The sequence below is a fragment of the Electrophorus electricus genome, chromosome 6, assembly GCF_041902795.1.
Source record: "Electrophorus electricus isolate QZ-2024a chromosome 6, ASM4190279v1, whole genome shotgun sequence".
NCBI classification, from domain to species: Eukaryota; Metazoa; Chordata; class Actinopteri; order Gymnotiformes; family Gymnotidae; genus Electrophorus; species Electrophorus electricus.
The window spans coordinates 27,877,698-27,896,013 of record NC_137502.1 but is presented as its reverse complement, the minus strand read 5'-3'; the positions used below and the strand labels follow the sequence as shown (position 1 = coordinate 27,896,013).

Here is an 18,316-nt window from a genome sequence, read left to right as displayed (position 1 = left end):
AGGCAGACAAGAGAAGTAGAGAATAAACAGCATGAGAATAACCAGCAGGATGCAAGATGCTAATCGGCAGATAATACATGAAACGCCATAACCAAGTGGCTGGCTTAATATACAAAAACACCTGTGCAGAGTACAGACTGGAAGCTCCAATGTCAAAGGGGGATATTCCCCCAAAGATGACTGAGAATGACCACGCCAAGATCCTGTGGGACTTCCAGATACAGACAGACAATGATGGCGGCTAACCAACCAAACGCAGCCGTGGTGGATAAACAGCAGAAGAGGATCATAGTGATGGAGGTAGCCATAGAAACATCGGGAACAAGGAACACTAAAAGCTTGAGAAATACCAAGCACTGAGAGAAGAGCTGAAAAATATGTGCAAGGTGAAGGGAACAGTGGTTCCAGTAGTAATCAGAGCAATAGAGGCTCTGAGCCCAAACTAGGAGAATGGCATGGCTCCAGCAGGTCCCAGAAACAACAGCAGAGATCTCTGACCAGAAGACTGCAGTCGTGAGAAAATACTACACAGGACCCTCATGCTCCCAGGCCTCTGGTAGAGGTCAAAGATCGCCCAAAGGAAGGTGAGTGTTTGGGGGTGGGGGGGTGAATAAATAAATAAACAGATGTTACTACTATACATAAGATAGCTGGATGAAAAGCAATTTTAATCAACATAAGACAGAAATAACTGTAACTGATAGTGAATCAAAGAGAAAAAGGTGTATGAAAGGCATTAACAATATTATTAAAGCTGCATTCCATCATTTATGGAACAGAGCACACCTGAGACTGTATCTCTATCCAGGTGGTCTTGGGCAAACTTGAGACAAACTACTGTTTTGCTGTTTTTGACAACAGAGGCATCCAGTGTTCAGTATCTTTCTAATAGTGGCACATGAATAGAGATTTTTTAACTCTGTATAGACTTTTGTAGGTCTTTTGCTGATACTCTTGGCATCTTTGTCACCTCTAAAGATTGAGCTCTTAAGAGTGATCTTAAAAAGAGGACCACTCCTAAATCCTGAAATTTCTCGATTTGTAGACAGATTGTCTAAGTGTGTATTGATGTACAATGTTTTTGTAGCCTTATCCAGCTTCATATGCATCATGTCTGAAAATTGTTCGCATTAAGGCATGGTTCATACAAACCAATCTCTTCAGAAGAACAGATTTCAGTAACCAGGCTGCATGTGCCTTTACTTAAAAGTTCAAAATACCTGGGAAACCCAAACTCTTCAAACCTTCAAACCTCATCTCCTTAACTGAAACACCCTTTGCCAATCAGCTGTTGGAGAAGGTATTAATACCTAGGTTCATTTACTTTTTCTAGCCTGCACAGTGGATATTTACTCAATGTGCTCAAAAAATGACATGAACTGTTTGTGTTATTACTTTAGTTAGACTGTTTGACTATAATTGTAATGTTGATAACCATCAGACATTATCTATTTTATTAGCAATGAATGCAGAAGTCCAGAGGACCAAATGGTGCACTTACCTTTTCTTGCAACTGCATGTGTACAGAAAAGTGAATATGAGAAATGCAGACAGAATGAGGAAAAGGGGTGATAAAATGAAAAATACCTCTGTGACTTGGTGTAGTCCTCCTTAAGTGGGAAGAGCTTCTCCTCCACTCTTTCCCAGCGCTCCAGGCATCCCCAAAGCCAATCAGGATTTACCACATGCAGATGCTTAATGCCCTGGGCTTGACGAACCTTCTCTGTGCCTTAGAGAAAAGTAGATATATGTTGCTAAATACATAAATATTAAATATACAGAGCGGGATATGCTTCAAATCAATTTAAGCACAATGTAAATCCAGATTTAATCATCTGTAGCAGTGCTGAAACAGTGTGTAGAGTAAGAGAGCTTCTTCAAACCTATCAAATTTCAGTGTTTGGCCTATGGGGGATGCTATTACTGAATTCAACATGAGAAACAGTCTTACACAGTTTATCTTGTGGGTATGTAAAATCATGCATCCAAGAGACACTGACAACTTTGCAATTACAAGTGTTTACAGAAAGTTTACCAGCTGCTCTGGGTGACCGAAATCCATAGTTTTCAAACTAGTACTACAATTCTTACTGAACTATGTAAAAACTGGTCTTAATCTCAAGTTTCTTTATGCAGTGTTCTAGGTCAAATGGTATCTCCTTAGGAAGAGAGCCGAGATTGGTATGAACACTTTGATATGAAACATATGGGTATCATGCTATAAGAACCTTTAAAGCGAATTTAAGAAAATTTGCAACAACAGAAAATGCCCTTAGACAGAGGGTTAAAATAATTATTTCAATTCAGATTTGGTTATCTACAAAAATTGAGTTTTTTTAACAAATCATGGCTGCTTTAACGCAATCGTGGTGAGAGGGGGTTTAAGGGTGATGTTTTATCCATTATATCCCATTTCTGCATATTCATACAGCTTCCTGGCATCTTGATGAAATGTCTGTGACATGCTTTGGATGTAACACAAGAATAACACAACATAGCACCCATCTCACCCTATTCAGAACAGCCAATTTACACTGCCTGACCAAAAAAAAGGTCACCACCTGGATTTAACTAAGAAAATAGGCAAGAGCCTCCCATTGGATAATTACTGCATGGGTGATTATGTTTTGAAACTGAAAAATAATGGATCGGTAATCAGGCAGCTGGTGTCAGCAGCACCACTTCAGAACTCTAGCCATCTTCAATTCTACTATCTGGACACCCCTGGAATATTTGAAAATCTGCTCTGTATACTTCAGGTTCAAATTTAACACCATCATTCCAGAGTTGCTAAACAAGAAAAACATGGTTTAATCTTCCCAGCCCCAACTGCACATATGGGTAAGCATAAAATCCACAAAGTTTTCACCAGTGGTACAACTTTTCATCCTCACCACTGGTATTCCTAGGAGATATTGCCTCTACTCTCCTGCCTACAGACAACCAACTGCACACCTGATGACCAGTGTGTCAATCTGCTCAAGGTGGTCACTGCTTCCACTATAATAGGACCCCTACTTAAGTCCATATACAGACAGGAGCAGAACATGTGTCAATCTAGTACAGACTATTTTTTTTTTCTAACCAGCATTGCACTTGTTCCCGCTGACTCCAACTTGTTGGTGTACAGTGGTAATGTAGGTAGCTTAGTAGCTAAACTTAAATCATTAAAATGTTTAATACATTTCATTTTGACTACAAGCATATAACGTTTCTAATGAATCAGAAAACATTCATGCTTATATGTTGTCACACAAAGCTGAAATAAATGCAGCACAACTGACATTTCATGAAACAAAAATATGTTTTAAACCATCAGGCTTCACATACACAGTAGTAATACATCTTCCTTTCAGTCACAGAATGATTTCTTTTCAGTTATAGTGTACAGCTGAGGTCAGGGAACATGAAGTTGATGGGCAGTTAAATTGAATGCAGGAACCAATCCGCATTCTTGTCTCCAGCACTTTTCAAAGCAAAGTTACGCCTGTGAAAAGTAATAATTCATGTTACTGACAAGATGCAGTAAATTTATATGTTCAATGACATTGCAAGAGGGCCCTGTCAAATATAAATAGGAAAAAATACCATGCTTGATTTTACTCTAATCTCTTTGATATTTGTTAAAAGTGTTCATTAGTATTGCTTTTGTTGGATTTGGTTTAATGTTGAATATGGCACTTTTTATAAAATATATTCTATAAATTTTCTATGGTTATCCATCATCAGCCATCTATTCTATTACTACTGACACTCCTAAAGAGCTCCTAAAATATTTTTTGTCTATAAAATATTTATTCTGTTTTCTGCCCACATTGTATTGATCCTCTAGACATGTTGGTGGCACCTTTAAACAGATGTAATTTCCCCTTTTTCACACCATATTAATATTTACTTAGCTCCAAAACACAAGCCTTGCACACTTGCAGGCAATCGCACCCACCAGATCTACACTGTACTGTCAGGCTTCTGTAGTGCCAGTAACTTCTTTCTTTTAAATGTGAATGGTATTGTCATGCACAGATGCAATAACAGATTTTGAGCTGAGTAGTCTACCATTTTTACCAAGTATTAAGCATGAATACAAATGTGTTGAGAGATGCATGGAACTGAAAAAATAGCAAGAAGTTTGCTTGCACAGCTGATGAAGGACCCATGTCTGAACTCTGAAAACCGAAAATTTGTACCTACAACGACACTCACTAATGAATTTAAGCCCTTAACAGAGACTTAACATTTTTTAGTTTATGATTATATGGCTATTTTAATAAAAATGGCCCAGATACTCTATTCAGTCTTCCTGGACACCTCCTACAAGGGAATTTGAAGCAGTAGATGTTTATATTAATACCTGTGAAAGAGAAATTAGTAACATGCAATTAAAAAGGAAGAATACTCTGCACTTAAAAATGTAAATGAAATATGCAAACAAAATGAGTGACATTGTTATTAAGTCAGCTAATAAGGATGGAGCTGTTATCGTTTGGAGAAAAGACCTTCACAAGAAGGAAGCAATCAAGCAGCTTTCTGATACTAGTTTTTATAGGCAGAACAGCTTTGACATCACCCCAAAGTTACTAGGACCACGGTATGCAAACCTCATTGGATTCATGGAGAAATATCTTTTGAGCAATATACTGGACCTTTACCCTTACAATTTCTGAGATACATTGATGACATTTTTGATATTGTTACATGCACATTAGAAGACCTCCAACTGTCTATTTCTTCATTCTCCAAGTTCCACTCAGCTCTTGAATATCCATGGAGTATAGCACATCCTGGCTTGAAGATAGCAAACCTCTTTGAAACATCCAAAAAGGCCACCATCTATTAAAAACCTAGACTCTCATTCCTATTTGCAGTACAATTCTTCACATCCCAAGGCCTGTAAAAACATCCTTTTCTCACAGCTACATTTGTAGTGAGAATGAAGTCTTCCACCAGAAAAGAACGGAAATATGTGAATATCTTCAAAATTGGGTTTCCTGAGGACAACGTAGATGATGCCTTTGCTCCTGTTTTACCAGAGTGTAGACACACTGACCTATAAACAATCTGCTGTTAAGACTACAAGAATTCTCTTGGTGCAAACACATCATCCTACAAATAAAAGTGTTTTATACTTAAACACTTCAGAATCCTACAGGACTATGCAGAGACTGCATCCCTTTTTAGAAATCCTCCACTAATCTCCTATAGATGGGACAAAAACATAAAAGACATGCTTGTCAAGAGCAAGATAAGTGATCCTTCAAATAGTGGCTGCGGTAATGTAGCCTGCAAAACAAGAGAAGATCTGCTGTTCAGTTTGTTGAACATCTTCAGGCCTTTGGAGTTAAGCATTTGTTGTTTCCAGTGGTAAGGTATTTTAATACTAATGGACACTGCATTAATGACCTATCTTTTTGCAATGAAGGTTGTTACTATGGCAGCAATGAAATTAGGAAATGCAAAGAAAAATAACTCATCTACATTCTTGGAGCTTTAGAACTCAATGGAATTAATATTATGATTTAAACATCTGCTTTTTCATGTACAAACTTCCCAACTACGATTTCAGAAGCACTTTGCTTGCATAGCTGATCTCTGTCCAATATATTTTGTTTCTCTGGAAAATCTGTGTACTACAACTTTAATATCCCTCACTCACTCACTTGGCCACTCACTCAGTCACACACAGAGAAACATACATAGACAGAAAGAGAAAGTGAGAGAGAACTGCATTATATAGAGCTGCATGAATATAAATAAAATGTTACAAAAAATATGATACAAATGGTGTATAGCACTGTTCAATGTCTAATCACAATTCTATTCAATTTTTGTGTGTAAGCCTATATTTTTCATGTGAGGACAAGTGATACTACGTTACCCATGTGCTACATGAATGAAAAAAGTAATTTTGACACTGGAATTTTGTGCAGTCCTGCATACCAGTCCATCATACCTTTTAACTTTTAACTGTTTTAAATCAGCACACAACTCATAAGAGCATAATGCCTAATGCAAAAAAGCAGAATCGGTAGGGCTCCTATTAAATGACAAATATGAGAAAAATAATGTCCTCATGCAGTTGACATATTCTGCCCTAAAAGCTTCAAACTCATTTATTAAACATTAACTGTTATGCAAAGTTTAATAAAACCCGTTTCATTCATATTGCTATTTTTTAACAGATTACTAACACTTTCTGCACTTATGTTATATAAAGTGTATAACTCACCTGCACGTGCTGCAATGAGGTGGGTTGCGTGATCAGGATCTTTGGCATTAAGCACCAGGCTCTTGCTGATCTTGGCACCAAGTGCCTTGGCATGGTAGAATTCCCGTGTTCGCTCCATGGGGTAATTTGTGGGGTACAAGCCACTGAACACAATGGTGGTGCCTAATAAGGACATGCTCTTCAGCTCAGGGACAATTTTGCGAATATCTGGCATCTCAAGATTATTCTCTCTGAGGTAAGTGTCGTAGCGTGAATAATACTCATTGTGAATACGGGTCAAGACCTCTTCTAGGTAAATCAAGTGATCATCTTGATCTACATCTTCTTCCTCCTCTTCATCATCATCTTCCAAACTGTGGTCTAAAGACTCTTCACCCGTAGCAATGCCTGACTGATCACTGTTTTGGGACTCTATTTCCTTCTTGTCAGTACATCCATTTAAAGCATCACTCAGACCCCCCTGATCCACATCTATGGTTTCCTCGGCCTCTATTTGTCTGTCATTTCCCCCTCCACCCCCATAGTCCTCATCAATTTTTGTTTTATTGATTTTTCTGGTTTCTGGGAGCTGTTCATTATCACTGAGTGGCAGTCCGGGTTTCTCTGATTCACCGTCACTCTCACTTGAAAGCTCAAAACCCATGTCATTACCAGTACCATCAGTTTCAGTCATATGCTCTTTGTCTACCGTTTCAGCTGAGGTACTCGTTCTAGCCAAACAACCTGCCTCCACCCCCTTAACAATATATCTGTCACTCAGCCGTGAGCTTTCTGTTGTCTGGATTTTCCCCATGATACGAGTTCTCTCTCTGGCTGATGCTGCTTGTGTATCAGAAACAAAGGTCAACACATCCTCATGTTCAGCCTTTTGTATCTTGTTGCATTTCCTGAGCATAGTACTCTGCTCTTCATATCCTGGTGTTCCAGAGCGGTCCAAGTTCTCTATATTCTGATTAGGCTGGTTTCCTACAACAGCACAAGCACACTGTTAATTATGGTGAATTCAATTCAAATGGTTAATTCAAGCAAAAATGGTTTAGGTCTCATTATTTCCAAAGAAATACTGTCTGGTTACTACAAGTATCCACGTAGCAGAGTTTTTATTATGCACTCTAAGCAAAAAAAAAGTGGGTTGATGAGTTCAGAAATTAAGTTTAATTTCTGAATTAAATTTACTTTAGTATACAAATCTCATATAGCTCAGATTTATCCCTTACTTTATCGGCTGGACAATTATGCAAAACCTCTGATCTTATTAAACTTTATTTATCAAGACCTCTATGAATGCTTTTATAAATGGTGAATAGAATGACTGAAGGTAGGTTCTGGTTTTTACAAATACAGATCTTTTCCAAATTTTATTTAAACTTTTAACAAGGCTAAAGTAAAGCATCCATCAGTAAAATCTTTTTTTTAATCTTTTTTTTTGTGTGAATATGAGATGAAGTGGGTATCTAAAATGTAGAGGTCTACACAATAGTCAATATGTTTATCATTACAGCAAAACATGCCTAAACATTAAATGTACAAAATATAATATAAATGTATTGTAATAGACTACCTTAAAAGTACTTAAAGAATTCAGTTGCCAAAAACTGAACACGCTACAAAAAAATAGCACTGTGACAAAATACACTGTTCCCAAGTTAAAAATCATACAATACAACAAACATGTTGTTGACTCAATGTACCCCTAAGTTTCCACCCAGGCTTTCAATCACATCACAAGCACAATGTATTCCAGCATCAGAATATGTATAACGAAGGTAATAACATTTTCCTCCACAAATAAAAGCGAAACTTTTGTTACCTGTACTTTTCTTTGCCAGCTGGGTCTCTCGCGACCCTGGTGGAGCATTGATGTCACCCGTTTCCTTGAAGTAGACATACTTTTTCACTGTGATAAGGTTGGGGGCAAACTTCCACACATCCTCTCTATCATCTATGATACATACCATGGAGTCGCCACATGGGAACAAATTTCTACAGGGGGCACAATACAGTATGACAACATATCAGCATTCTCATACTTCCAGAATGCATTGTGAGGATGCTATAGTATGTCCTTAGCAATCTGAATGAAAATTTGTCACATTACATTTAATTACAGATCATAAACAAAAATATCTCATTATATATGTGTGCATTGTGTGCATTGTGCCTAATAAGGACATGCTCTTCAGCTCAGGGACAATTTTTGCGAATATCTGGCATTATATATGTGTGCATTGTACACATCTGTTATTTGGTTGCCACAACAAAACATTTGTAATGAGAATCGAAAGTGTCAAACAAGTGACAAGAGTTATTCCCATGCTAAAGCTCCATCTACTGTAAACTTGAAACAAAAAAGTGATTATTTAATAATAATTTAAAAAATCTAACTTTTAAGATAAAACGGCAAAGGCCAAACTCTAATGTGAATTAATAGCATTAGTAACTATAAAGGTGCTTTGTAAATGTAAAGTCTGCTGCAAAGATGTATACTTTGATGATTGCCATTTTTTAATTCCCAAACCAATGAATGGAGAATGTTTAGCTAAAAGCACAAAGTCTCCTTTTCTCTTTTTCTTTCACAGGTGGGATTCTGCAGAAGCACAATCCAGGCTTGTCTCCATGTCAGTTATTGCATCAAACCGGACAACTAACAGGCATTCTGACTTGTAATAATACGTGGTGGACACTAGAAGAAAGCCTGGTTTGCCTTCTAACTGGGCATTCCTATAATGATGTGATGTCACCGGAAATCTGTGAATTAGTTGCTGAAAGCATGAAAGAGAAAAACAAATCATGTTTAGGGCACATTAAAGGCACTAGTTCAAACATAGTCACCTAAGATTCCCAGTCTTCGAGAACGGGTCAATACACTCATCTCTTGATAGAATCCGATGAGAAAAAAGGTTTTTTTCAGGATCCAGAAACCCTTTCCAGAAGGAAGCAAGGAAAAAAGAGAAAGGTTTTTTTTAAAGATCATTTAAAGACCACCTTTATACTACAGTCACAGGTGTGATGGAAGGGCATGTGTTCATTGTGTGTCTATGTCTCTGTTTCAGGTCCAACTTACTGACATCAGCCAATTACTTGTCTCACCTCTAGTCATGCTCCCAGTCATGCATTCCTGGTTCCTACTGGAACCAGCTCTTGATCAGAGATCCAAATCAAGCAAGACAAGCAAGCTCTTGGTTGTCTCACTTGATACACTTGGCTAACAAAATGATTACTGGACATGATGGCTGATGGAAATCTTTCTTAGACTCAATGGGGTGTTACAACAGTTCCCCCAAAAGAGCACAAATATACAGAAGAGGTTTAAGGATGCAGTCTTATCCCTCTCCTAACTATTGGCCAAAAGGTCTTTGGTATGACTTGCTAAATTGTTCAGCAGTTTCTGCAGTAATTTAAGGCAAATATGACTGGTTTACAGGTGATTTAGAACCAATTCCTGCTCGTTACACTATAATCTGCACATTTCTGACTAGTAATACATTGAGTGGTATATTCGATACAAAAAACCCTGCTTGTGAAACCTATAATGCCACCAATATGTTCATAGCTGAACAAGAGGCAAATCTATTTCCACGCATTATAAATTTGAAATGTTCGTGCAGTATGGCTCTTAAGGAGAGTAAGTTGGCAAATTTTGAGGTATCAAAAATCGGATCATTGGCTAAAATAATTGATGCAGAATCTTGATGAAACTTTATTTAAACCTCTTAGTATACACCTCTCCATCATGCAAGCTGTGCCTTACAAATAGCATCAAGTGACAAATGGTATGCAGTGCACATCATTCAGACCAGCATTTTTATAAATCAGATGCTCAAGTACAGTGTAATGGGCAAAACAAGTGATATCAGTAAATTTAAATGTGGCGAAAGCAACAAATCTGGACTGTTGAATGGAAAGAAAATTGTTAGGTTAGATGAATGCAGGTTCCTTTTCCAGTAAGGTAATGAAAGGGTCAGAATTTGGCATTCACACTCTTGTTCTTGCAGTTTTATTTCCATTTCCTTTTTATTTACTATATTAAATTCAATTTTGTCTTGTAAGATAATTCGAGGAATATGCTTAATCAAAGCCTGAAACCAAAACATGCATGAACAGATTAACTGAGTTCTCTGCCTTCCCAGATCAGTATTTAAAAATCAATTTTCAGCAACAAGCTTTTAGTTTGAACTTTCCAAATTATTTTCCAAGCAATTTCAAGTTTGGGATCTCTATTGACAACAATTAAGTACTTAGAATAGTGTCTTATTTTGTGTGTTTGTCTTATCCCCAGTTCTTTAGAATGTCTAAACTCGTTCAATTTGCCCTTCAGTATTCCAGCAATTTAAAGCCATCTCCTTTTTATCGTTGGTAAAATTAGGATTAGTTCTGTTTGTCCAACAGTAGTTAACTTAGTCAACTACAAATCTAGGTTTAAAGTAGTCTATGTCAGAGAACGCTCAGACGGCTATACACCTGTGAGCATCTCGGGGATAGTGGTGAAGTTCAAAACAGTCCAAACCAATTGGACCAGCTCATTTCACCATGTTGGAACAACTCAGGCAATGAATTAGGGTCACTGACAGTGCAGAAGAAGCTTTGGAATTACATGTGGCAAAGTAGACACGGCTTGTCCAGAATTCGGTCATGCTGAGCTCTTTCATCCTCTCATGCGGAATAATCATCTGGCCTTTCATTGAACCCAAAACGTAAGAGTTTCTAGATCATTCACATGCTAAGCTCTGGGGGCGCAAGCCGTGAGCCATCATTCTCGTAGATAATTTTGTACAGAATTATTTCCTCTTTTTTTAGCTCAGATAGTAACCGCAGGTCTAACTTCAGGATTCCCTGGATAGGTGTTCCTTCCTCTCAGGCGTTCTCCTTCATTCTAATTAACTTAGGCATAGCAGCTTCTAGCGTTATCTGAGTGTGTAGTTCACAGTCCTATGGTTTATTCAATCAGCTGTTAATTACAAATAATTTTTTTTCCTTTTTTCCCCCCTCCTTTATCATTTGTTAGGGATTCTGTAGATATGAGCCAAGTCCTACCTGTCTTATAATGTCTGTGACTTATTAATTAATCAATAAACTTTGCATTTATTCATCAATTTGGTCTTCGTGGCAATTACATTTTAAACAATGGTATTTGGTTCCTGCACAACACATGAACTAATTTCAGAATGAGACTGGTATAATGCTAATAAACTTTCAGTAATTAATCCACAATAATTAATAATCATTCCCCTACGTTTAGGGTGGTGCCCCCTGTTAATAATTCATAAAGTTATGCATTTTTGCTACATGACATTTTTGGCATGCTGTTTTCGAAACACTGACAGTGTTACAATGTTGACAGAAAGAGATTAGCATTGTGTAAAATTCACATGGGCACATTTATGCAGAACAGCCTAAGACGAGTGAATGTTAGAAAGATGCTGGAATCCCTGGTCTCTGTATTCCAGTAAGGAAATAGTATGTTTACTATAATTTCCTCTAAATATCCAGAACTGTCCAGTGGTGGCAAAACTACTACAACTTAGAACATGGATGGGAAAGCATGAATTGGTAGACAATGTCAAGTAATGTCTTGTCATTTAGTCCATTTTTGTTTTTGTACTGAGCTCTATTGTAAAACCATAGTTTTAGTTCATTCAGTTTTTAAAACCATCTCTTCCACTTGCTTATAGCAAAGACACGTGCCTTAAAATTGTGGTCACTTTTTTGGCCAACCCTTTTGGTTCTGCTGGCACAGATAAAGCTGACAGAGCTGCATGCTGACAAATGGCACATCTACTGAATATGTACTGTTTATGCATTGTTCATTCTTTACAGATCTAGCAGACAAACACCCCCCCCCCCCCAATTATTTAGGTTCTATATGGGCTCATCTAATACAGAAGAAAATGTCAATAAACAGAAAGGTCCTTTTATTTTGGGGGTTTATAATGTGGATGTAGATGCTGGAGATGTAATTTCAGTCATCCGTTACATTTCCTTATTCACCAGGGTCTTGTCAGATAAAGTGAACAGTTTTGAATATATATATGAGAGTACTCAGGAACTACACAGTATGTTCCATGAGGTGTCCTAGACATCTACAAAGTGTGCAATTTTTTTCAAAATCAAAAGAAATTTCAACAACTTACTAAAAGACAACATTAGCTTTTGTTAATAGCGTCATTGCTGAAAGGCTAAACAATTTTAGCTTTGATGCTTCATTGTCTTGCGCATGCACTGCACCTTATCTGGCTAGAGCACACCAGAGGTCTATTGTTCTGCGCATTGCCCTCCGTCACTGATTAGGTGACCATTCAAGGCAAGTGAGTCGTTTACATTTTCATCTGAGGGAGCGACACTTGTTGGAACAGGTGTCAATCACTACAGATACGTCTGGTAAACATCCCATCCCCCACCCCCCACCCAGGTAATCACCTTGGTGAATGAGCGTAATTCAAAGAAAATGGGTCTTTATGCACCAATAGCAACCACAGAATCTAAGAGATGAGGGTTTAAGCTTTCTATTCAGTAACACTGCAACCTGACAAATGTGCATTGTTAGGGCATGAAGGGAATGAACGCTTTTTTTTTGTACAAAAACAGAGACAAGCAAATAACTTCATATTTTGTCATAAATTCAATTATCATCAAAGCAACTGCATGACACGGTTAAATAGTATATAGAATGTTAGTAAATTTATCTTATATGGGAAGCATATATTAAAGGACCATTTAAAGGGACAGGCATGATTGATGTGTAAACCAAGTGTCATAGAACGCTCCTCTCCCACTGACCACGTGTTACAGACCGCCACGTGCAGTGGGAATTCACTGAATGTCTTGTTTGTGACTCCACCCTCTTGCTGCTTCACACCTGCACCTTATTCTGTGTTTCATTTAGGTTGGTATTTAATCCCCTGCTTGTGTGTAGTTCAGAGTCGGTCATGTTAAATGTCCATGTTGTATGTTATTGTTAGATGTTTCTTGTGTTCACGCTGCCTGTCGTATGTGTGTGCAATTGTGTTTATTATTCATGTTTTGTCTAATAAATGTCTGTCTGTAAATATGAGTATCATAAATAGATGCAAATAGAGTATCGTATGCAACTTTTAGTGACCAGTTGATTAAGTCTTCTTTGTCTTGGATGACCAATGAAGGGTGACGACACCCATGTAACGACCTTTGGAGATGGCATATGCTATATAAATGCATGCTCCCCATCTGTGAGCAGTTAAACTTTACCAAGACTATGTTTCTTGATCAAGGCTAAAATGCACTGGTGCAAAATATGGGGGTATGGAGGAATCATAACCCACCACTTTTGTCTCCTGCTCCCAGTTAATACATTTTGTAGTTTTCAAGCAGATATTTTCAACCAACCCAAATGGTTTCTGTTTTATGACAACATATTCCACTGGTTACCACACAAAATGACTTTCTTCTTTCCTCAAATCCAGCCCAGGAATTCCAAATTTTAAAAAAAGAAAATGAAAAGGCAGCTTAATTTGCTATTTTTCAGATCACCAAAGAGACAGAAAAATGCAATTCAATTAATTTTAGGATGTTCTGATAACCATACATTTGTGTACTGTTATCTCACTTAGAATAATTGTATCAATGATATTTGCAATATTAGCCAACTAATGTTACATTTTGAAGATAATGTGTCTAATGGGTCAGTTTCACAGCCTTAATCCTGGAAGTCTCCTGCACCATACATTTTAGAATGGACACATTCACTTCAGCTCAGAAAAAGGTTAATGAAGGTCTAAATTATTGTCTAAATGACCAAAATATCCCTGTTCACAAAGTTTCTCAGACAACCCCACACGCCATCACCAATTGTTCTATACCTAAATAAATCACAATTTGAATGATCCCTATCTATTAAATGTTAGGATACAGGATAAGTAACAACAGCATGTAAGTAAATATGGATTTACAAATCATTGTCATGATATGGAACCTAATTGACTGTGTAATTTGTTTGCATAGACTTACATTAAATTGTTGTATAACACTCCTACTAAAAGGACATCAATATCCACTACAAGGTAGATATTATTTTTCTCCTACAACTTCTGCATCTATTTCATGAACTTCCGATCTTCATAAATCCTTCTTTAACCATTTACAGTAAGCCTTTCTTGCAATTCTATAAAAAGTTATAAAAGTCACAAGATTAAGAAATTGTACCTTTGTAAACCAAACCAAGAAGAAGGTATGGCACTTCAAAGTATATGCCTCTATGATCAGGTCTATAATATTAAAAAACATTATGGCTGAATAGAGAGGAGTATGATATAACAACAGTGATCTTATTTTAGGTTTTTGTTGTTGCCGTTTTAGGGATTCAAGCAAGGTTGTAACCTTCTTTCTTTGTGCTAGAAGTATTGGAAACCCACTGTATTTCTTTGCAATTTTTCCACAGTCAAAATAGACATTCTCTGCATAGCAACAAAGTAGGGTAGCTGACAATGTACTACATGCTTACCTGCAATAGTGTGTGCATAAAGTCGACTCCCAAAGGTAAAGACATGCAATTCATACATCTTGGCAATCTTCTCCAAAAACTCTTTGCAATGAGGCCTAAGACGTGTGTGCAGCATGGGTTCACCCCTGCCAAGCTGGAAATGGAAGATTCCCTGTCATGACATCAGAGGAAGTTAATGAAGGAAGCCTGATTCACATGGTAATGTATACATGAAACAGGTAAGGCACAGAGATACAACTTTGAGAATCATTAACACATACACATCCCAGTGTGAAGAAAGACATTTGTATTAAATTCAGCAGTAATACTCAACAGTGAAAATGACTTAAAAACAAGTCTGCTGTGTTCCTTCTATATTTTACAGGCATGGCGATATATATCAGACATGGGTGCAACAAATCTAAGGCCATGATTAATCAGATCACTTAATTTGGGTCAATTAATTTCAATTTATACACAGTTTCAATCACCAAATGAAAAACAAGAAGTATTCCTGCTTTATAACAAATATTGACTATGTTCTGATTCATATTTGCAAAATATACCAAGAATACCATTTTTGACTTGACATTTTGAAAAAAGTGTTTTCTCCAAGATGCTGAAACCTAACAATCATAGCACTATGCCAGGTGAGGTTGGTTTTACACATCTTACAGGAAAAGGTTTTATAGATAATGTAATAGTAAAATGTTTCCATATTTTTTCTGTGTGGCTCAATGGCAAAAAACATTAAGCCATTAACTGGATAATGTTTTATTGGCAACTATTTATTACTGATGCTAACAATAATGTTGATTACTTGTTGCAGCCCTATAATAAACTGAATTTGACCGTTTACATCTGGTTGCTCATACGGAGTCAGAAAAGAGTGTATTAATATCCGCTATCATTGCTTGAGGAATGGGGACATAACTGTTCATGCCGTGGAATAGCTCTAGGTTCATCTAATATTTCTGCTGCAAGTGTTTTTTATGGGAACCCAACAATTGCTGAAAATTCTGTAGATTTACATTTGACATGATAGGAAAATAAGTTTATTGTACTAGCAGTCCCAATAGCCTAAAGGAGATTATATATATATATATATATATATATATATATATATATATATATATATATATATATATATATATATATATATATATATATATATATATATTACACACACACACACACACACACACACACACACACACACACACACACACACACACACACACACGTACATTTTTGTGTCACCCAACAGTTGCCATAAAGGACCAGGCAAATGCAAGATATCCAGAACTTTACATTTGGATATGTAGCCCATCAGCAAGCAAACTGTTACCTGAGCTGAATTACAGTAGCCCCGTCCTATCCCCACTCCTATAATGGTGCTAAAGCTAGAAATCAGAACAATAAAAATGAAATCATTAATCTCAACAGGATCAAGTGAGATTACTACTGACCTGCTCCAATAGATGGAATACACGCTGCTCACTAGCACAATAGATATGATGGGGTGTGTGTGTGTGGGGGGGGGGGTGTTCTTAGCCTCTAGAAGAATCACTTGACAAAAGAAACTGCAGGATGTTCATCGTCTGAACATCCCTGAAAATACAGCCAATGCAATTCCATTCTGGCTTGCATCATGTCAAAGTGTATATCTTTCAGCGGCGTGATCATACTGCAATCCCCCACGTTCTTCATTTGTAATAATTTTCAATATCCGTTATTCAGTTGTCATTAGTTTGAGATTCATTTTCTGCACCCCCCCGCCCCCAATGTCTCTCATCAAAGACTGATTAAATTAATAATAATTAAGTCAGCTGAATTCAGAATGTCTCTTTGTATTAGCATTAGCAATGCGAGTGAACCGTTTGTCACTCTTCACATTTCCATGCACTCTTCTTTATATCCCCCTGCCATTTCTTCCTATGTACTTTTATCCAATTTTGTGTTTATTAATTGAGGTATAAATAATAACAAATAATATGAACATGCTCGTTACACTGCTACTGCCGCTAGAAATATTTGTACTTTTAATCTTATTTAACTGCAAAGTTCAGATTTTTAGGTTTTTAGTGAGAAACATTGCTAAGAATATTGTAAAATCATTTAACAAAAAAAGTCGCACAGCCAGAATACATTTGTACAAATACATTATTTTTGCAACATCATATCTTATGTGCATCAATAAAGGGGTATGGTTACTCCAATAAAGCTCATTTTTCTAAACTGAATCACAACATCTACATTCTATATGTGAACCATCATTTACATTCTTACTTCAGCTGAACACGCATGGACATTGCATTGTGAAAGATGCCTTATAATTTGCACCCACCAGTCACTTGTAATTGTAGTCTATACCACCCTGTGCTAAAATACAATAGAGCATGGAAATTAGAGTATGCACGTTATGAGTAAATTATAAAAGACTATGCAGTCTAATGTGCCACTAGCCATTTTTACTCAGTGAGCTGCAGTGTAAATAATCACATTGTTACACTCCAATAATGGTTGCGTAACAGTTACCAAATACATCAACTAAAATGTGTAACATGCACATTTGCATAACTGCCTACAAATTAATATGGCACAAAAACTGTGCTGTGGTGCATTTTATCGAGCTCTTGCTTGGGGTATTCACTCAAACAATCTAAAATCACAGGAAAAATCAGCAATGATAAAGTCAAGTTTTTTGTGCACTGGGTGTGTTTAAAATGAGGGGAGTGTCTAACTAACTACACAATCTAGAAGACTCTACCGTTTTATGGCTGTAGTTTCTCTACTGTGGTAATCTGTTACATCATTGCTCATGTTCTTACCAGTTTGCTCATTATGCTTACCTTGTTGGACATGCGCTGGCAGCACTGCTCTGTTGTGTGGATCAGAGTCTGATCCAAATCCACCATGAGCACAAGCTTTCTGTTTCTGTGGAGTCTTTTCTGGTCCTCCCTGCCAAGCTGTTCCGCTTGCTACATTCAAACACACGTGCACAAATTTGGTGAGTCGGTTATGCCATTATGATCTCACTCCTTCACCACATTTAAACCAAGTAAAATTTTTAGATCCCGTCAAGCATTCCTCCTTAATGATCAAATACTTGCTGCCACTTCAAATAAGCAGGGATGTTTAAAAAAGAATAGGTTCACAGCAAATGAAAATTTACCTTTATTAGACCTTGGTCTAATAAAGACCTTAGACCTATTAGACCTTGGTCTAATAAAGCAATAAATGATTATTCCTAGGCAGGAGTTGTTTAGAAAAAAATCTTAGTTTCTAAATACAAAAACAGTTGTAATGTATAAATACAACCATTTACTTACTGGACCATGTTTCCCCAAGCCATGAAGTATCAAGTAGTCTACCCAACTTGTTTTTGAAAGTTTATTTGAAATGCATGTGCAATTATTCTAGTTATAATTATTAATTACATGCATCTTATTTGGTTGCTTATGAACATTGGTCTGTTGAACTGGTATGTCAGGGGATAGTATTCAATTTTGTCTTAGTGTTTTTCTTCTGGTTAGGTTAAAGTGAAGTCAGGGAAGGTCCTTTTTTTGTTTTTTTGCTTTATTTTGTTGACTTACTTTTATTTTAGAATTGAGATTCTCATTTAGTTAGTCTTG

At 36.9% G+C, this 18,316-nt stretch overlaps 1 protein-coding gene across 7 annotated transcripts in view; it reads right to left on the bottom strand.

Moving 5' to 3' along the window:
- The window catches only part of ctdp1 (CTD (carboxy-terminal domain, RNA polymerase II, polypeptide A) phosphatase, subunit 1), a 44,683-nt gene that overhangs the window by 20,387 nt on the left and 5,980 nt on the right, over positions 1–18,316 (bottom strand). For 6 of the 7 annotated variants that reach the window (XM_027006698.3, XM_081716243.1, XM_081716242.1 and 3 more), the window contains 6 exons: positions 17,534–17,662; positions 14,703–14,853; positions 9,059–9,149; positions 8,037–8,209; positions 6,227–7,192; positions 1,588–1,729 (listed from right to left, as the gene is read on the bottom strand). In XM_027006698.3, coding sequence (XP_026862499.2) covers positions 1,588–1,729; positions 6,227–7,192; positions 8,037–8,209; positions 9,059–9,149; positions 14,703–14,853; positions 17,534–17,662 — 1,652 coding nt within the window. The remainder of the gene's footprint in view (positions 1–1,587; positions 1,730–6,226; positions 7,193–8,036; positions 8,210–9,058; positions 9,150–14,702; positions 14,854–17,533; positions 17,663–18,316) is intronic. The other variant, XM_081716240.1, reaches the window with a different exon arrangement.